General features: G+C 37.7%; 1 protein-coding gene across 29 annotated transcripts in view; it reads right to left on the minus strand.

Annotated features, from left to right (window-relative positions):
* Positions 1 to 7462: 7462 nt before the first annotated feature.
* Positions 7463 to 18267, minus strand: part of c2cd5 (C2 calcium dependent domain containing 5) — a 58606-nt gene continuing 47801 nt past the window's right edge. For 10 of the 29 annotated variants that reach the window (XM_077193793.1, XM_077193794.1, XM_077193798.1 and 7 more), the window contains 9 exons: positions 16632 to 16730; positions 16406 to 16495; positions 16129 to 16216; positions 15964 to 16041; positions 14097 to 14132; positions 13668 to 13769; positions 10187 to 10380; positions 8516 to 8662; positions 7463 to 8423 (listed from right to left, as the gene is read on the minus strand). In XM_077193793.1, coding sequence (XP_077049908.1) covers positions 8301 to 8423; positions 8516 to 8662; positions 10187 to 10380; positions 13668 to 13769; positions 14097 to 14132; positions 15964 to 16041; positions 16129 to 16216; positions 16406 to 16495; positions 16632 to 16730 — 957 coding nt within the window. In that variant the 3' untranslated portion in view covers positions 7463 to 8300. The remainder of the gene's footprint in view (positions 8424 to 8515; positions 8663 to 10186; positions 10381 to 13667; positions 13770 to 14096; positions 14133 to 15963; positions 16042 to 16128; positions 16217 to 16405; positions 16496 to 16631; positions 16731 to 18267) is intronic. The other 19 variants (XM_077193800.1, XM_077193790.1, XM_077193809.1 and 16 more) reach the window with 2 other exon arrangements.

The raw sequence follows: 18267 nt of genomic DNA on the forward strand, positions 1-18267 counted from the left end.
AAAATAATAATAAAGAGATCGTAAAACTAATATGAATTGAGTGGTTTAGTCAAAATTTTCTGAAGGGACTCGATCGCTTGATGAACAGATTTAATTTAGGCTTTTATTTACATATAGGCCTAAACATTGATCAGCGAACATAAACACAAGCTCAACCGATCCTGCTTGACACACAAGAACAAAACTCTTGCAGAAGCTCAAATGTCTTGCATAACATGATATATATATGGTAAATGGACTGCATTTATATAGCGCTTTAACAGACCCAATGGCCACCAAAGCGCTTTACATATTGCCTCACATTCACCCATTCACGCACTCATTCATAGACCGACGTATTAATATATACTGTATATATAGTGTGAATGCAGGTAAAGTAAGCCACATTTTGTTAAACATTTAATTTAGATACCAATGTTTTTTTTTCTTTCTTTTATTACATTTGTTAACTTTAAGGTGCAGCTATAATATTTCAATTTCAATACTGTTGATATGTGTTATTTGCAAGGTATATACCAATAAACATTTTGAGATCATGCACTCCGGGCAAATTTCCTTTCAGTTAAAAAAAAGTGGTCTGGTAAAGTGGGCCATCCCTAATTTATCAAAAATTATCTTGACCTGCATCTTAATTAAAAACCACATGATTAATTTTTATTTATCATATATTTAATTAACAGATATAATAAAAAACATATTCAACAATCAATAACATATTTAACAAACCCCAAAGTATATAGCCTAGGCTACAATTTATGAGTTCACTGTCTTAATGCTTGTGTAAAAATCAAAACAACTGATAGAACATATTGTGTTGACATTAAATTTGATGAAATCTGAATTTCAGAATATTCAGAAATCAGACTATGGATGAAAATTAACTCTACAACATTAAAAATGGTACTTTAAACTATAAAAAAATACCAAAAATTAAATAAGACTAACATTTAAAATAACTTAATTAAAACTTGTTTATGTATTCTCTGAACACTTTAACTGAAATTGTGTCCATATTTTAAAGCCTTATATTCTGCATCTACATTTTGCTCCTCATCTCCACAGATTGAACGATTTTTGGGTACAAACAAGTGGGTACAATCAAACTTAAACGGCCCGCTTTACCTGCAATCAACCTATTGGCCATTCTACAGAATTGGTGCAAACTGCTGTCCCACAACCAAAACACACATTTAAAAAGAATTTAAGTATTCAAATTTTCTTTCTATTGAATCCCACAATATTTAAAATATCAGTAAGCTTAATATATATAAAATCATCATTTATTGGGTACGTTCAATTGGGAGGGGGCTGTCCCGAACCCTAACCACTAAATTTCAACTTGTGAGAATGATATTGAAATTTTTTTTACTTTTTTTTTCTTAAAGCAACACCATGTAACTTTTGCTCTCCGGTCCCCCTACAACTGGGAAACAGTATTGTCTTCTACTACTGTCGTAAAATCTGTCATGGTTACACCAGGGGATACACCTGTGCATTTGCTGACAAGCCGATACCGTCGCGAGTTCTCACGTCTTGGACAGACTGCCAGCGTTGCGTGTGAAATGTCTTCATCCCAGGTACATATTTCAGCATGTCATATGAATATAATTTCATGGGTTTTATTTTTTTCAAACGCCAAAAGATCTCGTAGCTCACGTTTACAAACCAGCGTCATTATAGTAGCCTATTGGCTACTGTTTTACATATTTACAAGGTAGATGTAACCAAAATATTAATAGGTCAATATAAGCCTTCGTATTAAAAAAAAAATATTATTGTGTTTCGGTAGTGACAAATTTGGGGAGAGGAAAAATATTCAAAAACCTTCGGAAAATACAATATGATAATTAACTGCACAATTACTAGAAATGTGTGCCTTGGATTTTGAAATTGGTGGGGATGGGGACATCCCTAGAAGCTGAGCTGCATCTGTCATTAAAGGGATAATACACAAAAAAATGAATATTCAGTCATCATTACTCTCCCTCAAGTTGTTTCAAACCTGTATGAATTTCTTTCTTCTTCTGAACACAAAAGAAGATATTTTGAAGAATGTTGGTAACCAAACAGTTGATGGACCCCATTGACTTCCACAGTAGAAAAAAATACTCAATACTGGTTACCAACATTCTTCAAAATATCTTCTTTTGTGTTCAGCAGTAGAAAGAAATGCATAAAGGTTTGAAACAACTTGAGGGAGAGTAAATGATCACAGAATTTTAATTTTTAAGTGAACTTAACAGAAATTAACTGTTGGCATAGTTGTTTCACATCAATAATGTCCAGTTTGTCTGTTGGACATGGCACACAGCAATACTGTTAAAGGGTTAGTTTACCCAAAAATAAAAATTCTGTCCATAATTACTCACTCTGTAAGACTTTTGTTCATCTTCGGATCACAAATTAAGATATTTTTGATGAAATCCGAGAGCTGTCTCACTCCTTCATAGGCTGCTAGGTAATTAATATCCTAGAAAGGTTAGTAAAGACATTGTTAAAATAGTCTAAGTGGTCTTGTGTGTGCACATGTGATACTGGCCAGTAGTGAGCCTACGTTCTGACGTACAACCCAAAAGAGTTGCGCTGTTGAATAAAGTCGTTATTTTGGGGGGTTACCAGTCTCCCTAGCTTACCGCATCTAGATTTACTTCGGAGGAGCATTGCCGCGACGCACACGACCCTTTCACAAGTTAGAAAGAAAAAACAAGGCCAATCAGTTTAGCGATGTGTGTTAAGCCGGCTGAACACAGATATATTAACCGTTTGTGTACCATGAATTGCGCATTTTTCTCAGAACGGTCTTGTAAGAGATTTTAAGATGTTTCCTGATTAAATAAAATAAGCCTAATACATAAAAACCACAAGACACAACCAGAAAACAGTGGTTATATACAAATATATTTTAAGTTTTGATCGAAATTATTGCTAGGGACATATCAGTGTCACTGGATATTGGTAGGGACACGTCCCTAGCGTCCCTACTAAATTCTACGCCCCTGCTTGGATATTATACAATTTGCATACATACAAAAATTGTGGAAAAAGACATTTTTTTCAAGACGTTTTCAACTCTGACTTTGAACCAATTTTGTAGAATGGCCCATATATAACTATATATAATATATGTATCTATATAAACAATAAGGTACGGGCTGTGTTGAATCGTTAATAAGTCACGGCTGAAGGGCGTTGTTTCCCCTCCTGATCTCACAGCACAACATCCCATTATTTTCCTCTACAGGTCCTTCTCAAAAAATTAGCATATTGTGATAAAGTTCATTATTTTCCATAATGTAATGATAAAAATTAAACTTTCGTATATTTTAGATGCATTGCACACCAACTGAAATATTTCAGGTCTTTTATTGTTTTAATACTGATGATTTTGGCATACAGCTCATGAAAACCCAAAATTCCTATCTCAAAAAATTTACATATTTCATCCGACCATTAAAAGAAGTGTTTTTAATACAAAAAAAAGTCAACCTTCAAATAATTATGTTTAGTTATGCACTCAATACTTGGTCGCGAATCCTTTTGCAGAAATGACTGCTTCAATGCAGCGTGGCATGGAGGCAATCAGCCTGTGGCACTGCTGAGGTGTTATGGAGGCCCAGGATGCTTCGATAGCGGCCTTAAGCTCATCCAGAGTGTTGGGTCTTGCGTCTCAACTTTCTCTTCACAATATCCCACAGATTCTCTATGGGGTTCAGGTCAGGAGAGTTGGCAGGCCAATTGAGCACAGTAATACCATGGTCAGTAAACCATTTACCAGTGGTTTTGGCACTGTGAGCAGGTGCCAGGTCGTGCTGAAAAATGAAATCTTCATCTCCATAAAGCTTTTCAGCAGATGGAAGCATGAAGTGCTCCAAAATCTCCTGATAGCTAGCTGCATTGACCCTGCCCCTGATAAAACACAGTGGACCAACACCAGCAGCTGACATGGCACCCCAGACCATCACTGACTGTGGGTACTTGACACTGGACTTCAGGCATTTTGGCATTTCCTTCTCCCCAGTCTTCCTCAAGACTCTGGCACCTTGATTTCCAAATGACATGCAAAATTTGCTTTCATCCGAAAAAAGTACTTTGGACCACTGAGCAACAGTCCAGTGCTGCTTATCTGTAGCCCAGGCCAGGAGCTTCTGCCGCTGTTTCTGGTTCAAAAGTGGCTTGACCCAGTGGTGTAGTCTACGTGATACGCAGGTATACGCCGTATACCCACTAGAAAATGTCAAGGATTTCCGTATGCCCACTAGAAAATGTCAAAGATCTCCGTATACCCACTTTAAAAACCGTGAGGATTCGTAACAACATCGCTTTGTGAAAGAACTTTCATTCATAAATTCACCCCGCCGTGACGTCTGTGTTTGCGCAGCGACACGGATCGAATCGCGGAATCCAGCAACAAATGTAACTTAGCCTACTGTAAAGCGGAACGTCATGCAATTTGGCCATTTTTTATGAATAGATCAAAAGTAATGATACAATGAATCAAATCTCGATATGTACTACTATGAATTTTAAAGCTCAAAAAGACTGCTATTGAAATAAACTCTGAATAAACGTGTTTCTGTGAATGAGCGCTCAATGTGTGCTCTACTACACACTGACGAGCGCGTGACACTCGTGGTGTTTTCAGCGTCTATGAGGAGGACATGCACACATTTGAACTTCATTGCAGAGCTTTTATGAGAGTCACTTCACAAGAATTGTACCATTTCATTTGATAAAACTATCGTCATTCATTCGTATCATATACACACTCACAAACTTTAAAGTCTTCATGGCAACCTGTCAAAATCAAAGTTTTGTATAACTTGAAGAAAATATAACAGAAATACAGGTCCTTCTCAAAAAATTAGCATATTGTGATAAAGTTAATTATTTTCCATAATGTAATGATAAAAATTAAACTTTCATATATTTTAGATTCATTGCACACCAACTGAAATTTTTCAGGTCTTTTATTGTTTTAATACTGATGATTTTGGCATACAGCTCATGAAAACCCAAAATTCCTATCTCAAAAAATGAGCATATCATGAAAAGGGTCTCTAAACGAGCTATTAACCTAATCATCTGAATCAACTAATTAACACTAAACACCTGCAAAAGATTCCTGAGGCTTTTAAAAACTCCCAGCCTGTTTCATTACTCAAAACCGCAATCATGGGTAAGACTGCCGACCTGACTGCTGTCCAGAAGGCCATCATTGACACCCTCAAGCAAGAGGGTAAGACACAGAAAGAAATTTCTGAACAAATAGGCTGTTCCCAGAGTGCTGTATCAAGGCACCTCAGTGGGAAGTCTGTGAAAGGAAAAAGTGAGGCAAAAAACGCTGCACAACGAGAAGAGGTGACCGGACCCTGAGGAAGATTGTGGAGAAGGACCGATTCCAGACCTTGGGGGACCTGTGGAAGCAGTGGACTGAGTCTGGAGTAGAAACATCCAGAGCCACCGTGCACAGGCGTGTGCAGGAAATGGGCTACAGGTGCCGCATTCCCCAGGTCAAGCCACTTTTGAACCAGAAACAGCTGCAGAAGCTCCTGACCTGGGCTACAGAGAAGCAGCACTGGACTGTTGCTCAGTGGTCCAAAGTACTTTTTTCGGATGAAAGCAAATTTTGCATGTCATTTGGAAATCAAGGTGCCAGAGTCTGGAGGAAGACTGGGGAGAAGGAAATGCCAAAATGCCTGAAGTCCAGTGTCAAGTACCCACAGTCAGTGATGGTCTGGGGATGGTCTCAGTGATGGTCTGGATAAGAGAAAGTTGAGAGACGCAAGACCCAACACTCTGGATGAGCTTAAGGCCGCTATCGAAGCATCCTGGGCGTCCATAACACCTCAGCAGTGCCACAGGCTGATTGCCTCCATGCCACGCTGCATTGAAGCAGTCATTTCTGCAAAAGGATTCCCGACCAAGTATTGAGTGCATAACTGAACATAATTATTTGAAGGTTGACTTTTTTTGTATTAAAAAAACTTCTTTTATTGGTCGAATGAAATATGCAAATTTTTTGAGACAGGAATTTTGTGTTTTCATGAGCTGTTTGCCAAAATCATCAGTATTAAAACAATAAAAGACCTGAAATATTTCAGTTGGTGTGCAATGAATCTAAAATATATTAAAGTTTAATTTTTATCATTACATTATGGAAAATAATTAACTTTATCACAATATGCAAATTTTTTGAGAAGGACCTGTATATTACTATTGCACAGTAGATTATACTTCAAGTAGGCCTAATAATAATAATAATAGTTTATTAAAACACAGAAGCTCATATGGCTTTAATTTACAACCCACCAAAATAAAAGTTTGTAGAGATAAATAAAGTAACTCGAGGGAATTATGAAACAAATTGCATAGTAAGATGTACTTTTTAAAATAATAATAATCAAATCTATTAAAACATAATTTTAAAGGAATATCACACAAGTTTTTAAAAAGTAAATTTTTATTAGTGCTTATAATGTTTAAGTCTTTTAATTGTCAGCTGATAAAACCTGTGCTTCAGGGACCATATTCATATAACATCTAAGGCTAAATGTAGCTCTTTACTGGCTGAGTTAGATGGCGAGTAGCACTAAACAGTAGAAAATGGGTGGCGGCGGCGGCGGGCGGGCGGGCATTTAGGCGGGGGGACGGTGGGGTTGGGCTGGTACATCACAGTATACTCACTACAAAAAACTAGACTACGCCACTGGCTTGACCTGGGGAATGCGGCACCTGTAGCCCATTTCCTGCACACGCTGGCTCTGGATGTTTCTACTCCAGACTCAGTCCACTGCTTCCGCAGGTCCCCCAAGGTCTGGAGTCGGTCCTTCTCCACAATCTTCCTCAGGGTCCGGTCACCTCTTCTCGTTGTGCAGCGTTTGTTGCCACACTTTTTCCTTCCCACAGACTTCCCACTGAGGTGCCTTGATACAGCACTCTGGGAACAGCCTATTTGTGCAGAAATTTCTTTCTGTGTCTTACCCTCTTGCTTGAGGGTGTCAATGATGGCCTTCTGGACAGCAGTCAGGTCGGCAGTCTTACCCATGATTGCGGTTTTGAGTAATGAAACAGGCTGGGAGTTTTTAAAAGCCTCAGGAATCTTTTGCAGGTGTTTAGAGTTAATTAGTTGATTCAGATGATTAGGTTAATAGCTCGTTTAGAGACCCTTTTCATGATATGCTAATCTTTTGAGATAGGAATTTTGGGTTTTCATGAGCTGTATGCCAAAATCATCAGTATTAAAACAATAAAAGACCTGAAATATTTCAGTTGGTGTGCAATGAATCTAAAATATGTGAAATGTTAATTTTTATCATTACATTATGGAAAATAATGAACTTGATCAAAATATACAAATTTTTTGAGAAGGACCTGTATATATTGGAACAAGTCATTTTCAAAAGAACAGTGACAACCCTGACTCATTAAACAACAGGGAGGAACTTAACAAGGACTGAACACACCAGAGCCATAATAGTTTTATTCAATTATATCTTATAATGTACAATTTTGATTTGTCCTCAGGCAAACACATATACAAAATAATAGCAATAAAAGTCAGTCCACACAGGAACAGAGCAGCCCACCTCATATCCAGACCAGTCATCTGTACATTCAAGTGTCAGTCAACGGTGAGCACACTTCTGCCCTGAAATATCTCTTTCTCTTCATGATTAACTGGCATTGCACATGCAAAAGAAATGGACCGGCCTCACAGAAGTCCGATCCAAACATTTGGATTAAAAATCATACATTGTGGCACATGAAAGCAAACAAACGTTTCCAGCATTTGACATGATTGCAAAGAGATCAGTAGGACATGACAGGAAGTGCCTAATTTGAAACCAGTATTTAAAATCCTGAACTGCATGTCGGTTTGAGTGCATCAGTAGTTCATTCCTTTATTTAAATATAAAACATGGCCATTTAGAGTGGTTGACACGTTTACACACTCTTTGAGAACAGAAAACGCATTTCATAGACTTTCTGAATTTTGTAGCTGCCTTTGCCACACATGGACAAAATGGAATGTGACGCATAGAAACATGGCAGACGACCTTTCTGAAAGGTTTCTGATGGAGGGATTTAAAAATAATCATTCTGAAATAAAAGAAAATATTGGCCATTTACAGGGGCTAAAATATAACACATAGGAGAACGAACCAATCAGGTCATGTTATGCGTGTCTAGATTTGAACTTCTTGGAGATTTGGTTGGTAGTTGTAGCGTGACATCGCTTCAAATAGCATGTTTCACAACAAGACTTATTTACTTGAGTTTGTTGGTGTGTGTATGTTGGTTCACGTTCCTTCACCGTTGGAGGTCTGCGTGGTGGCGGACTGTGGCTGTACCGAAGCCGCCTCGACTTCAGATTCTCGAACAAAGATGACGGCATCCCCACTGACGTTGATTAGGCACTGCGCCTGCAAAGTATGTGCAACACCAGCAAAAATTAACAAACATGATTGGTTGTGTGTATGAACGAGTCTGTGTGTGTGCCTGTGTTTGTATTAACCTGGTTCTTGTTAGGGTTCTCCATAAACACACACTCCTTCATGCTGTAGGAGACGACAGCATTCCCTCCAAGAGCAGCGACGTGGGCGCGAACCATCGCAAATACTTCAGCTATGAACGTATGCAGAAACCCGCTCACACCTCCCTCCTAAAACACAATAATAATACTAAGACAATATACAACAATAAATTATAGATTTATTTATAAAATATTAATTACTATTAATGTTAATATTTGTAACATTTAATTCAATCATTTTAATGAACTTTAATAATTTTAATATAATACAAAATATTTAATATGATTATCACATATATTATATTACTTATATTATAATTATTATTTTAATAATGCTAAATAATTTTATAATATTAATACTATTAAAAGAGATTATTATTTATTATGCTAATAATAAAACAAACAACAATAAATAATATTAATATCAATTTTATTTACTAATGCTAATAATAAAACAAACAACATTAAATATTATTAATATCAATTTTATTTTCATTTGTATTTCATTCTATAAATGTCAATAATTGTAATTTAATTATATTAACATTTTCCAAAATATTGAGTATTAATCATTTTACCTGTGTAATATTTTATAGTTACTTTTGAAAGCATTAATATTATAGAAATATTTCATATTAATGTGAATTTAACAAAAACAACAATACTTGTTATTTATCACTATTTATAATTTCACTATTATATACTATATATATAATATTAATAATATTTATTAATATAAATTTTATACAAGCATTCATATTATACAAAATATGTAATATTAATTTTGTATCAACAATAGGGGCTTTCGCACCGGGGGAACCTTTTCATAGTTCCTAAAACTATTGGTGAAAGTACCCATATTTTGGCGTGTTCGCACCGCAGGAACTAGGAACTCCTTTTAGAGGAACTAATTTAGCTCCAACTTCATAGTAGAGTTCTTAACCAGCACTATAGGAACTAACAGTGACGTTAGTGTTCTCTGATTGGCCGAACGCAGGCGAAACACCAGCACCCGCCATTTAAAAATAAAAAAAGCTGTGTAAACACACAGATTATAGCCTATATATTTACTCCAGAAACTAACTCTACGAACATGGAAAACGGTGATGGATAGGCCTCTTAACCTTTACGCGAAAGAGAAAATCCAACGCAAATTTGAGAGGACCAAGCCAAACATGATTGTGTTTCTGCTCAGCTAGCAACACTGGACATAATCAACACAGCATACGCTAATGCCTTTTCATATACTGTCTACTTTCTATGTGTAACAGTTCTATCTAATAACGTATTAGACAGGACTGTTAGACAGATCGTAAACTAATGAACACGTAGAAAGCGAACACAGTGTGCTCTGGCGTTCTCAGCACCGTCAAAATAAATGTCCACCGCGTTGTCAAAATAAAAGTCACAGCAACAAGAGTGACTGACATAACTTCAGAGTACCTACTGGCGCTTCGAAAGCAACCAGGAAAATGTTCCTAAGGGAACCATTAGTTCTTGGGGAACCACCCTGGTGGATAGTTCTTATAACTACCTGGTGCGAAAACCCCTAATAACAATAATACTAGAAATAGTAATAAAAATTATCTTCATCATCATGACAAAATTTCTCAATACGGGTGAAGTGGGTAGTAAAAACAGTGAGACTGCTACCTCTCTCAGTGAGGTGGTCTCTCTAATGAAGAACATGTTGATGATGCCGAGGTATTTTATGATCTTTGCGCCAGGAATGAAAGAGAGAGGGGTCATTCTGACCACTGCGACAGAACTGCCCGAGTAGGAGCGATTCGACCGAAGAGAACGAGAGCGACCTTCGGGCAACGGGCTGGCCTTCTCCAGAGATGATGCTGTTGAGAGTGAGAGAGAGAAAGAGGGGTAGAGAGAAAGAGAGAAAAGAAAGAGGGGGGTGGGAAGATACCAGACATGGCCTTCAGAGGGCGCTGTACAAGACCAACGCATGTGACGAGACAAACATAGTGTGACCGAGGAAAAAGGACATGTGTATTTGTGTGTTGCAGATCAGCGGCGTGTGATCAAAGCAAAGCAAAGGCACTGCCCCATGCAAATAAACACCATGCAAATACAGAGACAGAGGAGGAGAGAAATAATGAATGCACGCATGTCGATTCTACCTTGATAAATCAGAAAAAGATTAGCTTTGAGAAGGGAGGACACTTTTTTCCCATCAAGAGTGTGAAAGAGCTCAAAATCTCAAAGCTGTAAAACATCATACATGACGCTGCATCATCACAACTGTTATACAGGGCACTAATGTGCATGCAGCTCCAAGACATCGCTCAAACTATTGGTCGGTGGACTCAATTAGGGCTGGGCGATATGTATCGAACATTCATGCGATTTTGGTGGTGATATATGGTAAAAATATACAATAAAACAATATAGAACAAACTCTATAGAACAAAACACAGCATTGATTTTATGAATGTTTTCATATTTCACAGAATTGTTTTGATAGCATCGCTGATTAGAACAGTCAGTTCTGTCCCATTCATTATTGTGAATCAGATCAAAATGCCAGAATAACTGATTTCAAATTCTAACTCGATGATTTCATTAAAAATATTTATTTGTCATTTTTCATGAATCAAAAATAATATATGTATATGTAATAACTAACAGATGAATGTCCATAATTTTGTCATGACTTGGATCCTTCGAAGTGGGTATTATATAAAAATCACAAAGAGCAACTTTTCTACCCAAATATATATTTTAGAATGGAGCATAACAACAAATACAGAAACTTTCATGACTACATCATGACTATTTTTGATTAAGAGTTTAATAATGTATATCATTTTTCCAGGCCAGGAAATCACACTTCTGGAGTTTGCTGATATTTCCAAGTTTACCAGAGCTGTGAGAATCCGGTGTTGTAACAGTCTATAAAATTAAACATGATATGATACACACACATAATATTTGTGCCCATTTAGTGAAAAACAGTGTGTAAAACATGCCTTGATTATCATATATATATATATATATATATATCATCATCAGAATAAACAGATTTTTTAGTTATAACGCCCAACCCTAAACTGTACAAACTTTAAAGACAAACTTATGATGCATTTATGCATCATATGCGACAGAGGCAGCCTGTGATGTGCTTTTATTCATACACATCTCATCAGCCAGCTCAAATATGAAATCACTGTGGCAAAACTGAAAGAATGATGGTCTTCTTCATCATGGTTGCTTACTAGGACTCAACCTCAACTTTCACACTCTGTCAGTCAAGTTCAGATACGATCAGATCGGCGTATGGCAGCAAGACTCGTCCTCTTTTAGATGCAGGGCATTGGAGTATGTGTGTAAGGATGTGTGTAGGAGTATAGACTGTAGCCAGAGTAGATGCCATTTTAAATTTAACAAAATATAAATTTGATTTTTAAAAACGTGACTTTGGATCAATAGATCATACCGCGTTGTGCCTTGGTCTTGATCATAGCTGGCGAAACATTGTATAAACATCTTTAAATGCTTAGGCAAATGCTTAAGTGTCTATGATTCGATCAGTTTTGCAATTATTATTATGATTCTAGCATGTTATATGTTTGGCAACAGTTATTTGCAACACTAATTGATGGAGTGTGTAGCTTTTCAATTTTCAAAACAACCATGTAGCAAGACAGTGGATGACAATGTCAAGATTCATCAGGCTCAAATTGCGAAAGAATGGTTGGGAGGGAGCATGAAGAATCATTTTTACACATTAATACACTGAAAGCCTTTGAGATGTTCTGCTTGTTTCCAAAGTCTTTTTATGAATAAAAGGTTTGGACTCAGAGGTGTCAATTCATGTGTGAAAATGATTCTTCATGCTCCCTCCCAACCATTCTTACACAATTTGAGCCTAATGAATCTTGACATTGTCATCCTGGATTATGGCCATGATGTGTCTACCTACATGGTTGTTTAAAGGGGAATTTGGCAACTCTAGCCATTTCTTCGCTGATTTTCACTTTTGTTGTCGCATGTTTTCTCAAGAGCTCCCCCTACAGCTGCGGGGCGTATATTGCACAACACTGTCGTAAAAAACTCACTTGCAGCACCCTCCTCCCCTTTTCTACCGCTGCTCATGTGCATTTGTTATTATCGGAGCCGGCCAACTTTATCATGTGGAGCTATGTCTACCGAGGTGGGTAATACATCATACACATTGAGGGCGGCATGTGCGTTTATGTCGAATTGCCGTACAGCAGTTTGTGTTTCTCGCCCGTTCTCACTTCTCACAAGACTTCCTATTTCCAATGTCCCCCATGTTGCAAAGTTGGTTTTCCACCTAGGAACGCTAGGGGGAGCGGGGAAAGTCACCATTTTTACGGGAACAGGTCTTAAACGGTTTTATTAAGTTGAAATAGTTGCCAAGTTCCCCTTTAAGAAATGAAAAGCAACACACTCCATCAATTAGGGTTAGAAGAACTGTTGCCAAACATATAACATGCTAGAAACATAATAATCACAGCAACAATGATCCAATCATAGACTCTTAAGCATTTGCCTATTCACAAACAGAGACCTTTTTTCTTTGGCCGAGCAGTGTATATACACACACATATATACAATAAGCATGAAAAAGAAGTCAGTTTGGTACTCGCGAGCTGTTTGAGAGACGGCTTTATGAGAGCGCCATTTATATAGATCAGTGGTGTGAGCGGAAAACACCATAGGAATGACTAAAATGATGCGTAACACAAGCACTAATTCAACCAGAGCCAATGAGTAAGTGAGAGGAGGCAGGAGTGTGTCAATTCACCATCGGAGAGAAAAGAGAGTGAGAACGCACAGCTGGTATCAGTGTATCGATACAGCAGAAAAGGAGCATTGGAACCGTTTCAGATATTTCAATATCGATACATATAGAAATATCTATATTTTTGACAGCACTAAAATAGGTCTGCAAGGTATTATTTTGGGGGAAGATTACAAAGACAAACATGAATTTCTTTGAAATAATGTGCATTAACAGAGTATATTAAGTAAACTTGGTCCATTTTAATTGCATCTTGAAGTTAAAGATCCCTTTAAATATGCAGTCTACTCTGACTAGGGTCTATGAGAGTTGGAATGTGTCCGTGTATGTAAGCGAGTTTGCATGTACTCCTACTTGTTTTAACTGATCCGCGTCTTATGGTGTGAGCTTTCAGTCTAAGCTGCTCTATCCAGGAGCTGCATCTGTCTGCAAAGGAACTGGTATCAACTGAGGGGGCTGGACACGCACACACACACGCGCGCACACACACACACACGCACGCACGCACGCACACACACAAACACAGATAGACATACACAGACAAATATGTGCACATGCGGTCACAAACCCCACAGACATACATACAACGACACAACAGAGGGACAAAGAGAAGAGGAAACAAGACACAGAAAGAAAGAAAGAAAAAAAAGAAAAAGGGGTAAAATGGATGATGCTGGGGTGTGTGCTGCAGCACTTCAAACTGTCAGACACAAAAGGAGCAGAAATGAAAAGAAAAAACACCCTGCTGCCTCCAGAACTCTCAGCAAAGAATCAGGTACTGACCTTTGGCCGACGGATGGCTGCCAACCTCTGATAGACCTGTGACACAAGGAAACCAATGCAATGAAAGCATTGAAAACATTAGTAGTATTTAAACACCAGGGCTCAATACCATAAAAAATAATATTTTTTTTATAGAGATGCACCGATTACAATTTTCTAGGCCGATTCCGATTTCCGATATTTCATTGAGTTTGACCTGCCGATACCGATTTCAGTTTTTCTAACCACTTTACAGCACACACAAATATTTATTTTCTCTCTTTTCTTTAGTAGAACATTTTACATTTCGCATAGGACATTTTTTGAACAGTAATCACTATAAAATAGAACTATATAAATTACTCCTGGTGTGGGAAATTCACACACATCAAAACTGCAGTGTTATGGAAGAACCATTTCCTTCTTTTCACATCCAATATCTAAAAACTAAAAAAATATATATTTTCTGACATAGCCTACTCCAGTTCTTGTTAAAACACACCAGACATGCCTGTGGACAAAAGTGTGTCAACAGTCCATCAAAAATAGACTCTCTGCTTCACTGCTGCTCAGGAAACGCTCCTGCTCCGGTGTGAATGCACTCATTGATTAACATGCACGCCGAAAAAAATGCACGTTGAAAAAAATACACGCTGCTCACGCTTGCGGTGTGAAACGGCCGTAATTCACGAGGTTTCCAACAAGTGGGTTCCGTGTGCACGTGTGATGCTGATGTTGCATGATGTTAATCATGCGGTGCCAGAGTGCATTTGACCGGCATAAAATCGGCATATGTCAGACTGACCAGCCGGTCATGGCTGATCACGTGAAAATCGGCCAATTCCAATCATCAGCCGATCAATCGAGAATTTACCAACAGTGGTCCGAGGAGGGACAAACCACAAACAGTGGTTGGGCGCCCAAGGCTCATGGATGCACGAGGGCAACGAAAGCTATCCTGACTGATCAGAGCCAACAGAAAGTCTACTGTGGCACAAGTCACTCAAAACTTGAATGATCGTTACAGGAGGAATGTTACTACGCAGTGCATCACACTCTGCTGCGTATGGGGCCGTGAAGCCGTAGACCAATCAGAGTGCCTATGATGACCCGTCCACCGTCGAAAGCACCGACAATGGGCATGCAAGCTTCGGAATAGCGGAAGAAGGACGCCTGGTTCGATGAATCCTTTTTTTCTTGGAGAAGAGATGGGACCAGGAAGAACTGTGGGATAGGAACTGGAAGTCTACTGCTCTGCTGAGAACCCTGGGTCCGGTCATTCATGAGAACGTAAATTTGACATGTGCGACCTACCTTTAGTTAAATATGATTGTTATTTTTATTTCTTATGCATTATATTTTATTTCTTAAATATATGATGTGATTATTTTATGATTATTTTAATTCCCTTTCTATGTAAAGCTCTTTGAATTACCATTGTGTATAAGTGAAAGTAAACAGTTGGGTGTAACGGATGGGTATTAGCATAATGGATCTATGCATTCGCTCTTAAAGTGACAGCAGCCTAATACACCTGATTTAACCTGTCTGTGTCTAATCAAACAAAAGAGAAAATAACTTACTGATCTTGACTGAACAACTTTTAGTAGATTTAATCAAAATAAATTAATATTTAATTCACACAATGAGGACTATATGCAAGTATTTTATATTTTTTACATTTGATTATTAAATTTCTAACTACATGTTAAATAAATTGCACTTTAATTGTTATTGTGAAATAAAATTTCTAATAGCATGAAACATTTTTTGGTCATATCGCCCACCCCTAGATGGAAGGATGGATGGATGGATTATGGCAAACATTTAAAGAGCTATAAAGAACTGAATGGGGCATCTGATGAAGTTTGGATTTATCAGGGTTTACCTCTGGGAGAGCTAAGAGGGTTGGAAGACGACATTTCAGCATTGAGCTCCAGGTTGAACTGAAGCTGCTCGTCATTTTCTGCAAAAGACAATCAACAGGAGACCATGCAGATCAGCTTTTCAGAGAGGTGTATCCTACATGAAGGTACATAGACCACATGCTCACCCTTTTTTAGTGACTTATCCCCATTTTGTTTGCCATTCTCCAGAGTCAGCTCTTTGTCAAAGCTCATTGCCACAGCTGTCACCGCGACCTGTAAATTAAACAACACTGACAGATGATGGGGGACAGAGGTAAAAGGGTAAGAATGAAACCCAAGAGGATAAACAGATCTTGAGGGATCCATTATTACTTGCTTTATATTTCACAACAGTAACAAGACTGCATACTGAAAGTTTAATGTTTATATTTAACAAAAAAGTAAGGTCAGGTGTGCTCTCACCTGGATGAGCTCATCTTCAGGTATGGCCACGGTGAAGTTCAGGTGACAAAGACAGCAGGGGACCAATGACCGCAGTTTAAAATACAAACTCTACAGAGCACAAATATATTCCAGTAAGATCAGTGATATCCAAGCACGCATAAGTCATTTAACTTGGTTTAGCTGGTCTACATTAGACCATTACAGAAATAAGATATAGGAAATATAGGGGAAAAAATGCATTCACCTTAAGCAGGTTCTCACAGAGGTCACTGAAAACCTTATTCAGTCCCTGATTGGTCAAGTTGACGTTGTTAAGGCGAAAGACCCTCACAGAGGTAAACATCTGAAAGCACACAAAAATCTATGTTTGATTCTACATCAAACATCAGTGGCGGTTCTAGAGGGGGGGCCAGGGGGGCCCGTGCCCCTGTGACAACAATCTTGGCCCCCCTTGTGGCCCCCCTAAATGTGGAGTGTGAAATAATTTTTACAAAACTGTTTTTTTTTTTTGCTATCGTTGTTATCGTTGTATGCGTATTACTTTTTTATTATTCTATCTTTGTGGATTTGCTTGTTCACGTGACAATTCGCGTCACATTCGCGGGAATCGCGGCAGAATAACGTCTGTCTCCTGCACGCGAGAGAGGAGAGAAGGAGAAAGCTGGTAAATGTCAGTTCAGTTGCAAGTTCATTCTTTATGTGCGTATCGGGTGTGCGATGTGTATTGTCTATTATGATATTGTAATCGATGTTTTAACTGTATACGATGCACTGTGAGCTGACATCGCATTTGTCTATCGTCCTTTCACTGCTGTGTGCGGTTCATAGGTAGGCTATGTCCCCAAATTAGTTTATGTCTTATATTTATATCATATTTATATCGCTGTCTGTTGCATTGAGACTCTGCTACGGTTTCATTTTGAAATTCTAGTCGGCGAAATAAAGGGAAAACAAACAGCGATGATTTCTTGACTGAAATCCGCGTTTTGAAGGAATCACTTGCTTCTTTCCCGAATGAATCAGCCGTTTGAACGAATTCGTTGAATGAATGAATCCTTCAACTCACTTATTAAGACAGTGACTTGCCGCCGCCTACTGGCGGTTTTAGTTTCATATTTAAAGTACCCTTTAATTAAAACATTAAAATTAGAAATAATTTCATGTTTAAATATTGATTTTTAAAAAATCTCATAGCTTTATGCAATTGTGAATGGAGTGTAAATATATTAATGCCACTTCTGTGTCTCCTCTAGACTGCAAAGATGGATTTTGATTAAATGATTTAATTTGACTGGTAACAGCGGTACTGTATAATTATTGTATAATTAAGTATTATTGTATAAATAAGTATAATTACTGTATAATTTGAATGTTAGTATTTGACATAAAAGGTGATTCATAACTCTAAATAAGTCTAGAAAGAATGTCCATATATAGGTGAAAATGCCTCTGGAAATCAATTTAAGGTGGCAAATTAAATTAATTAAAAATTAATTAAAAAATGAATTTCGGTCCCTGCTGTTAACTGACCACTGCATAGAATATTAAAAAATATGAATATCTTTGTGAGTCTGCTGTCAAAAACAGGCCTAAACCAGCCATGTCACCAGCACAAAAACACAATCAGTAAAATATCATCTAATCATCAACAAAACATTGAAAATATTGAGATATATTTTTGTCAATATCACACACCCCTAATGTACGGTATGAATTTTGATTTCTTCAGGTTTTAAAAAGCCTTAAATTCGATTTTAAAAAGTGTGCAGGAGCCCTGTAAATGGTTAGACATAGTAACCTAGCAAGTAAATTAATTAATACGCTTCTTGGTCCCCATTGCTTTTGCTCTATAGTTCTCACCAAAATGGAGAGAAAGAATG

The sequence above is a fragment of the Siphateles boraxobius genome, unplaced genomic scaffold, assembly GCF_051911475.1.
Source record: "Siphateles boraxobius isolate OS27281-9 unplaced genomic scaffold, OSU_SipBor_1 31, whole genome shotgun sequence".
Taxonomy (NCBI): Eukaryota; Metazoa; Chordata; class Actinopteri; order Cypriniformes; family Leuciscidae; genus Siphateles; species Siphateles boraxobius.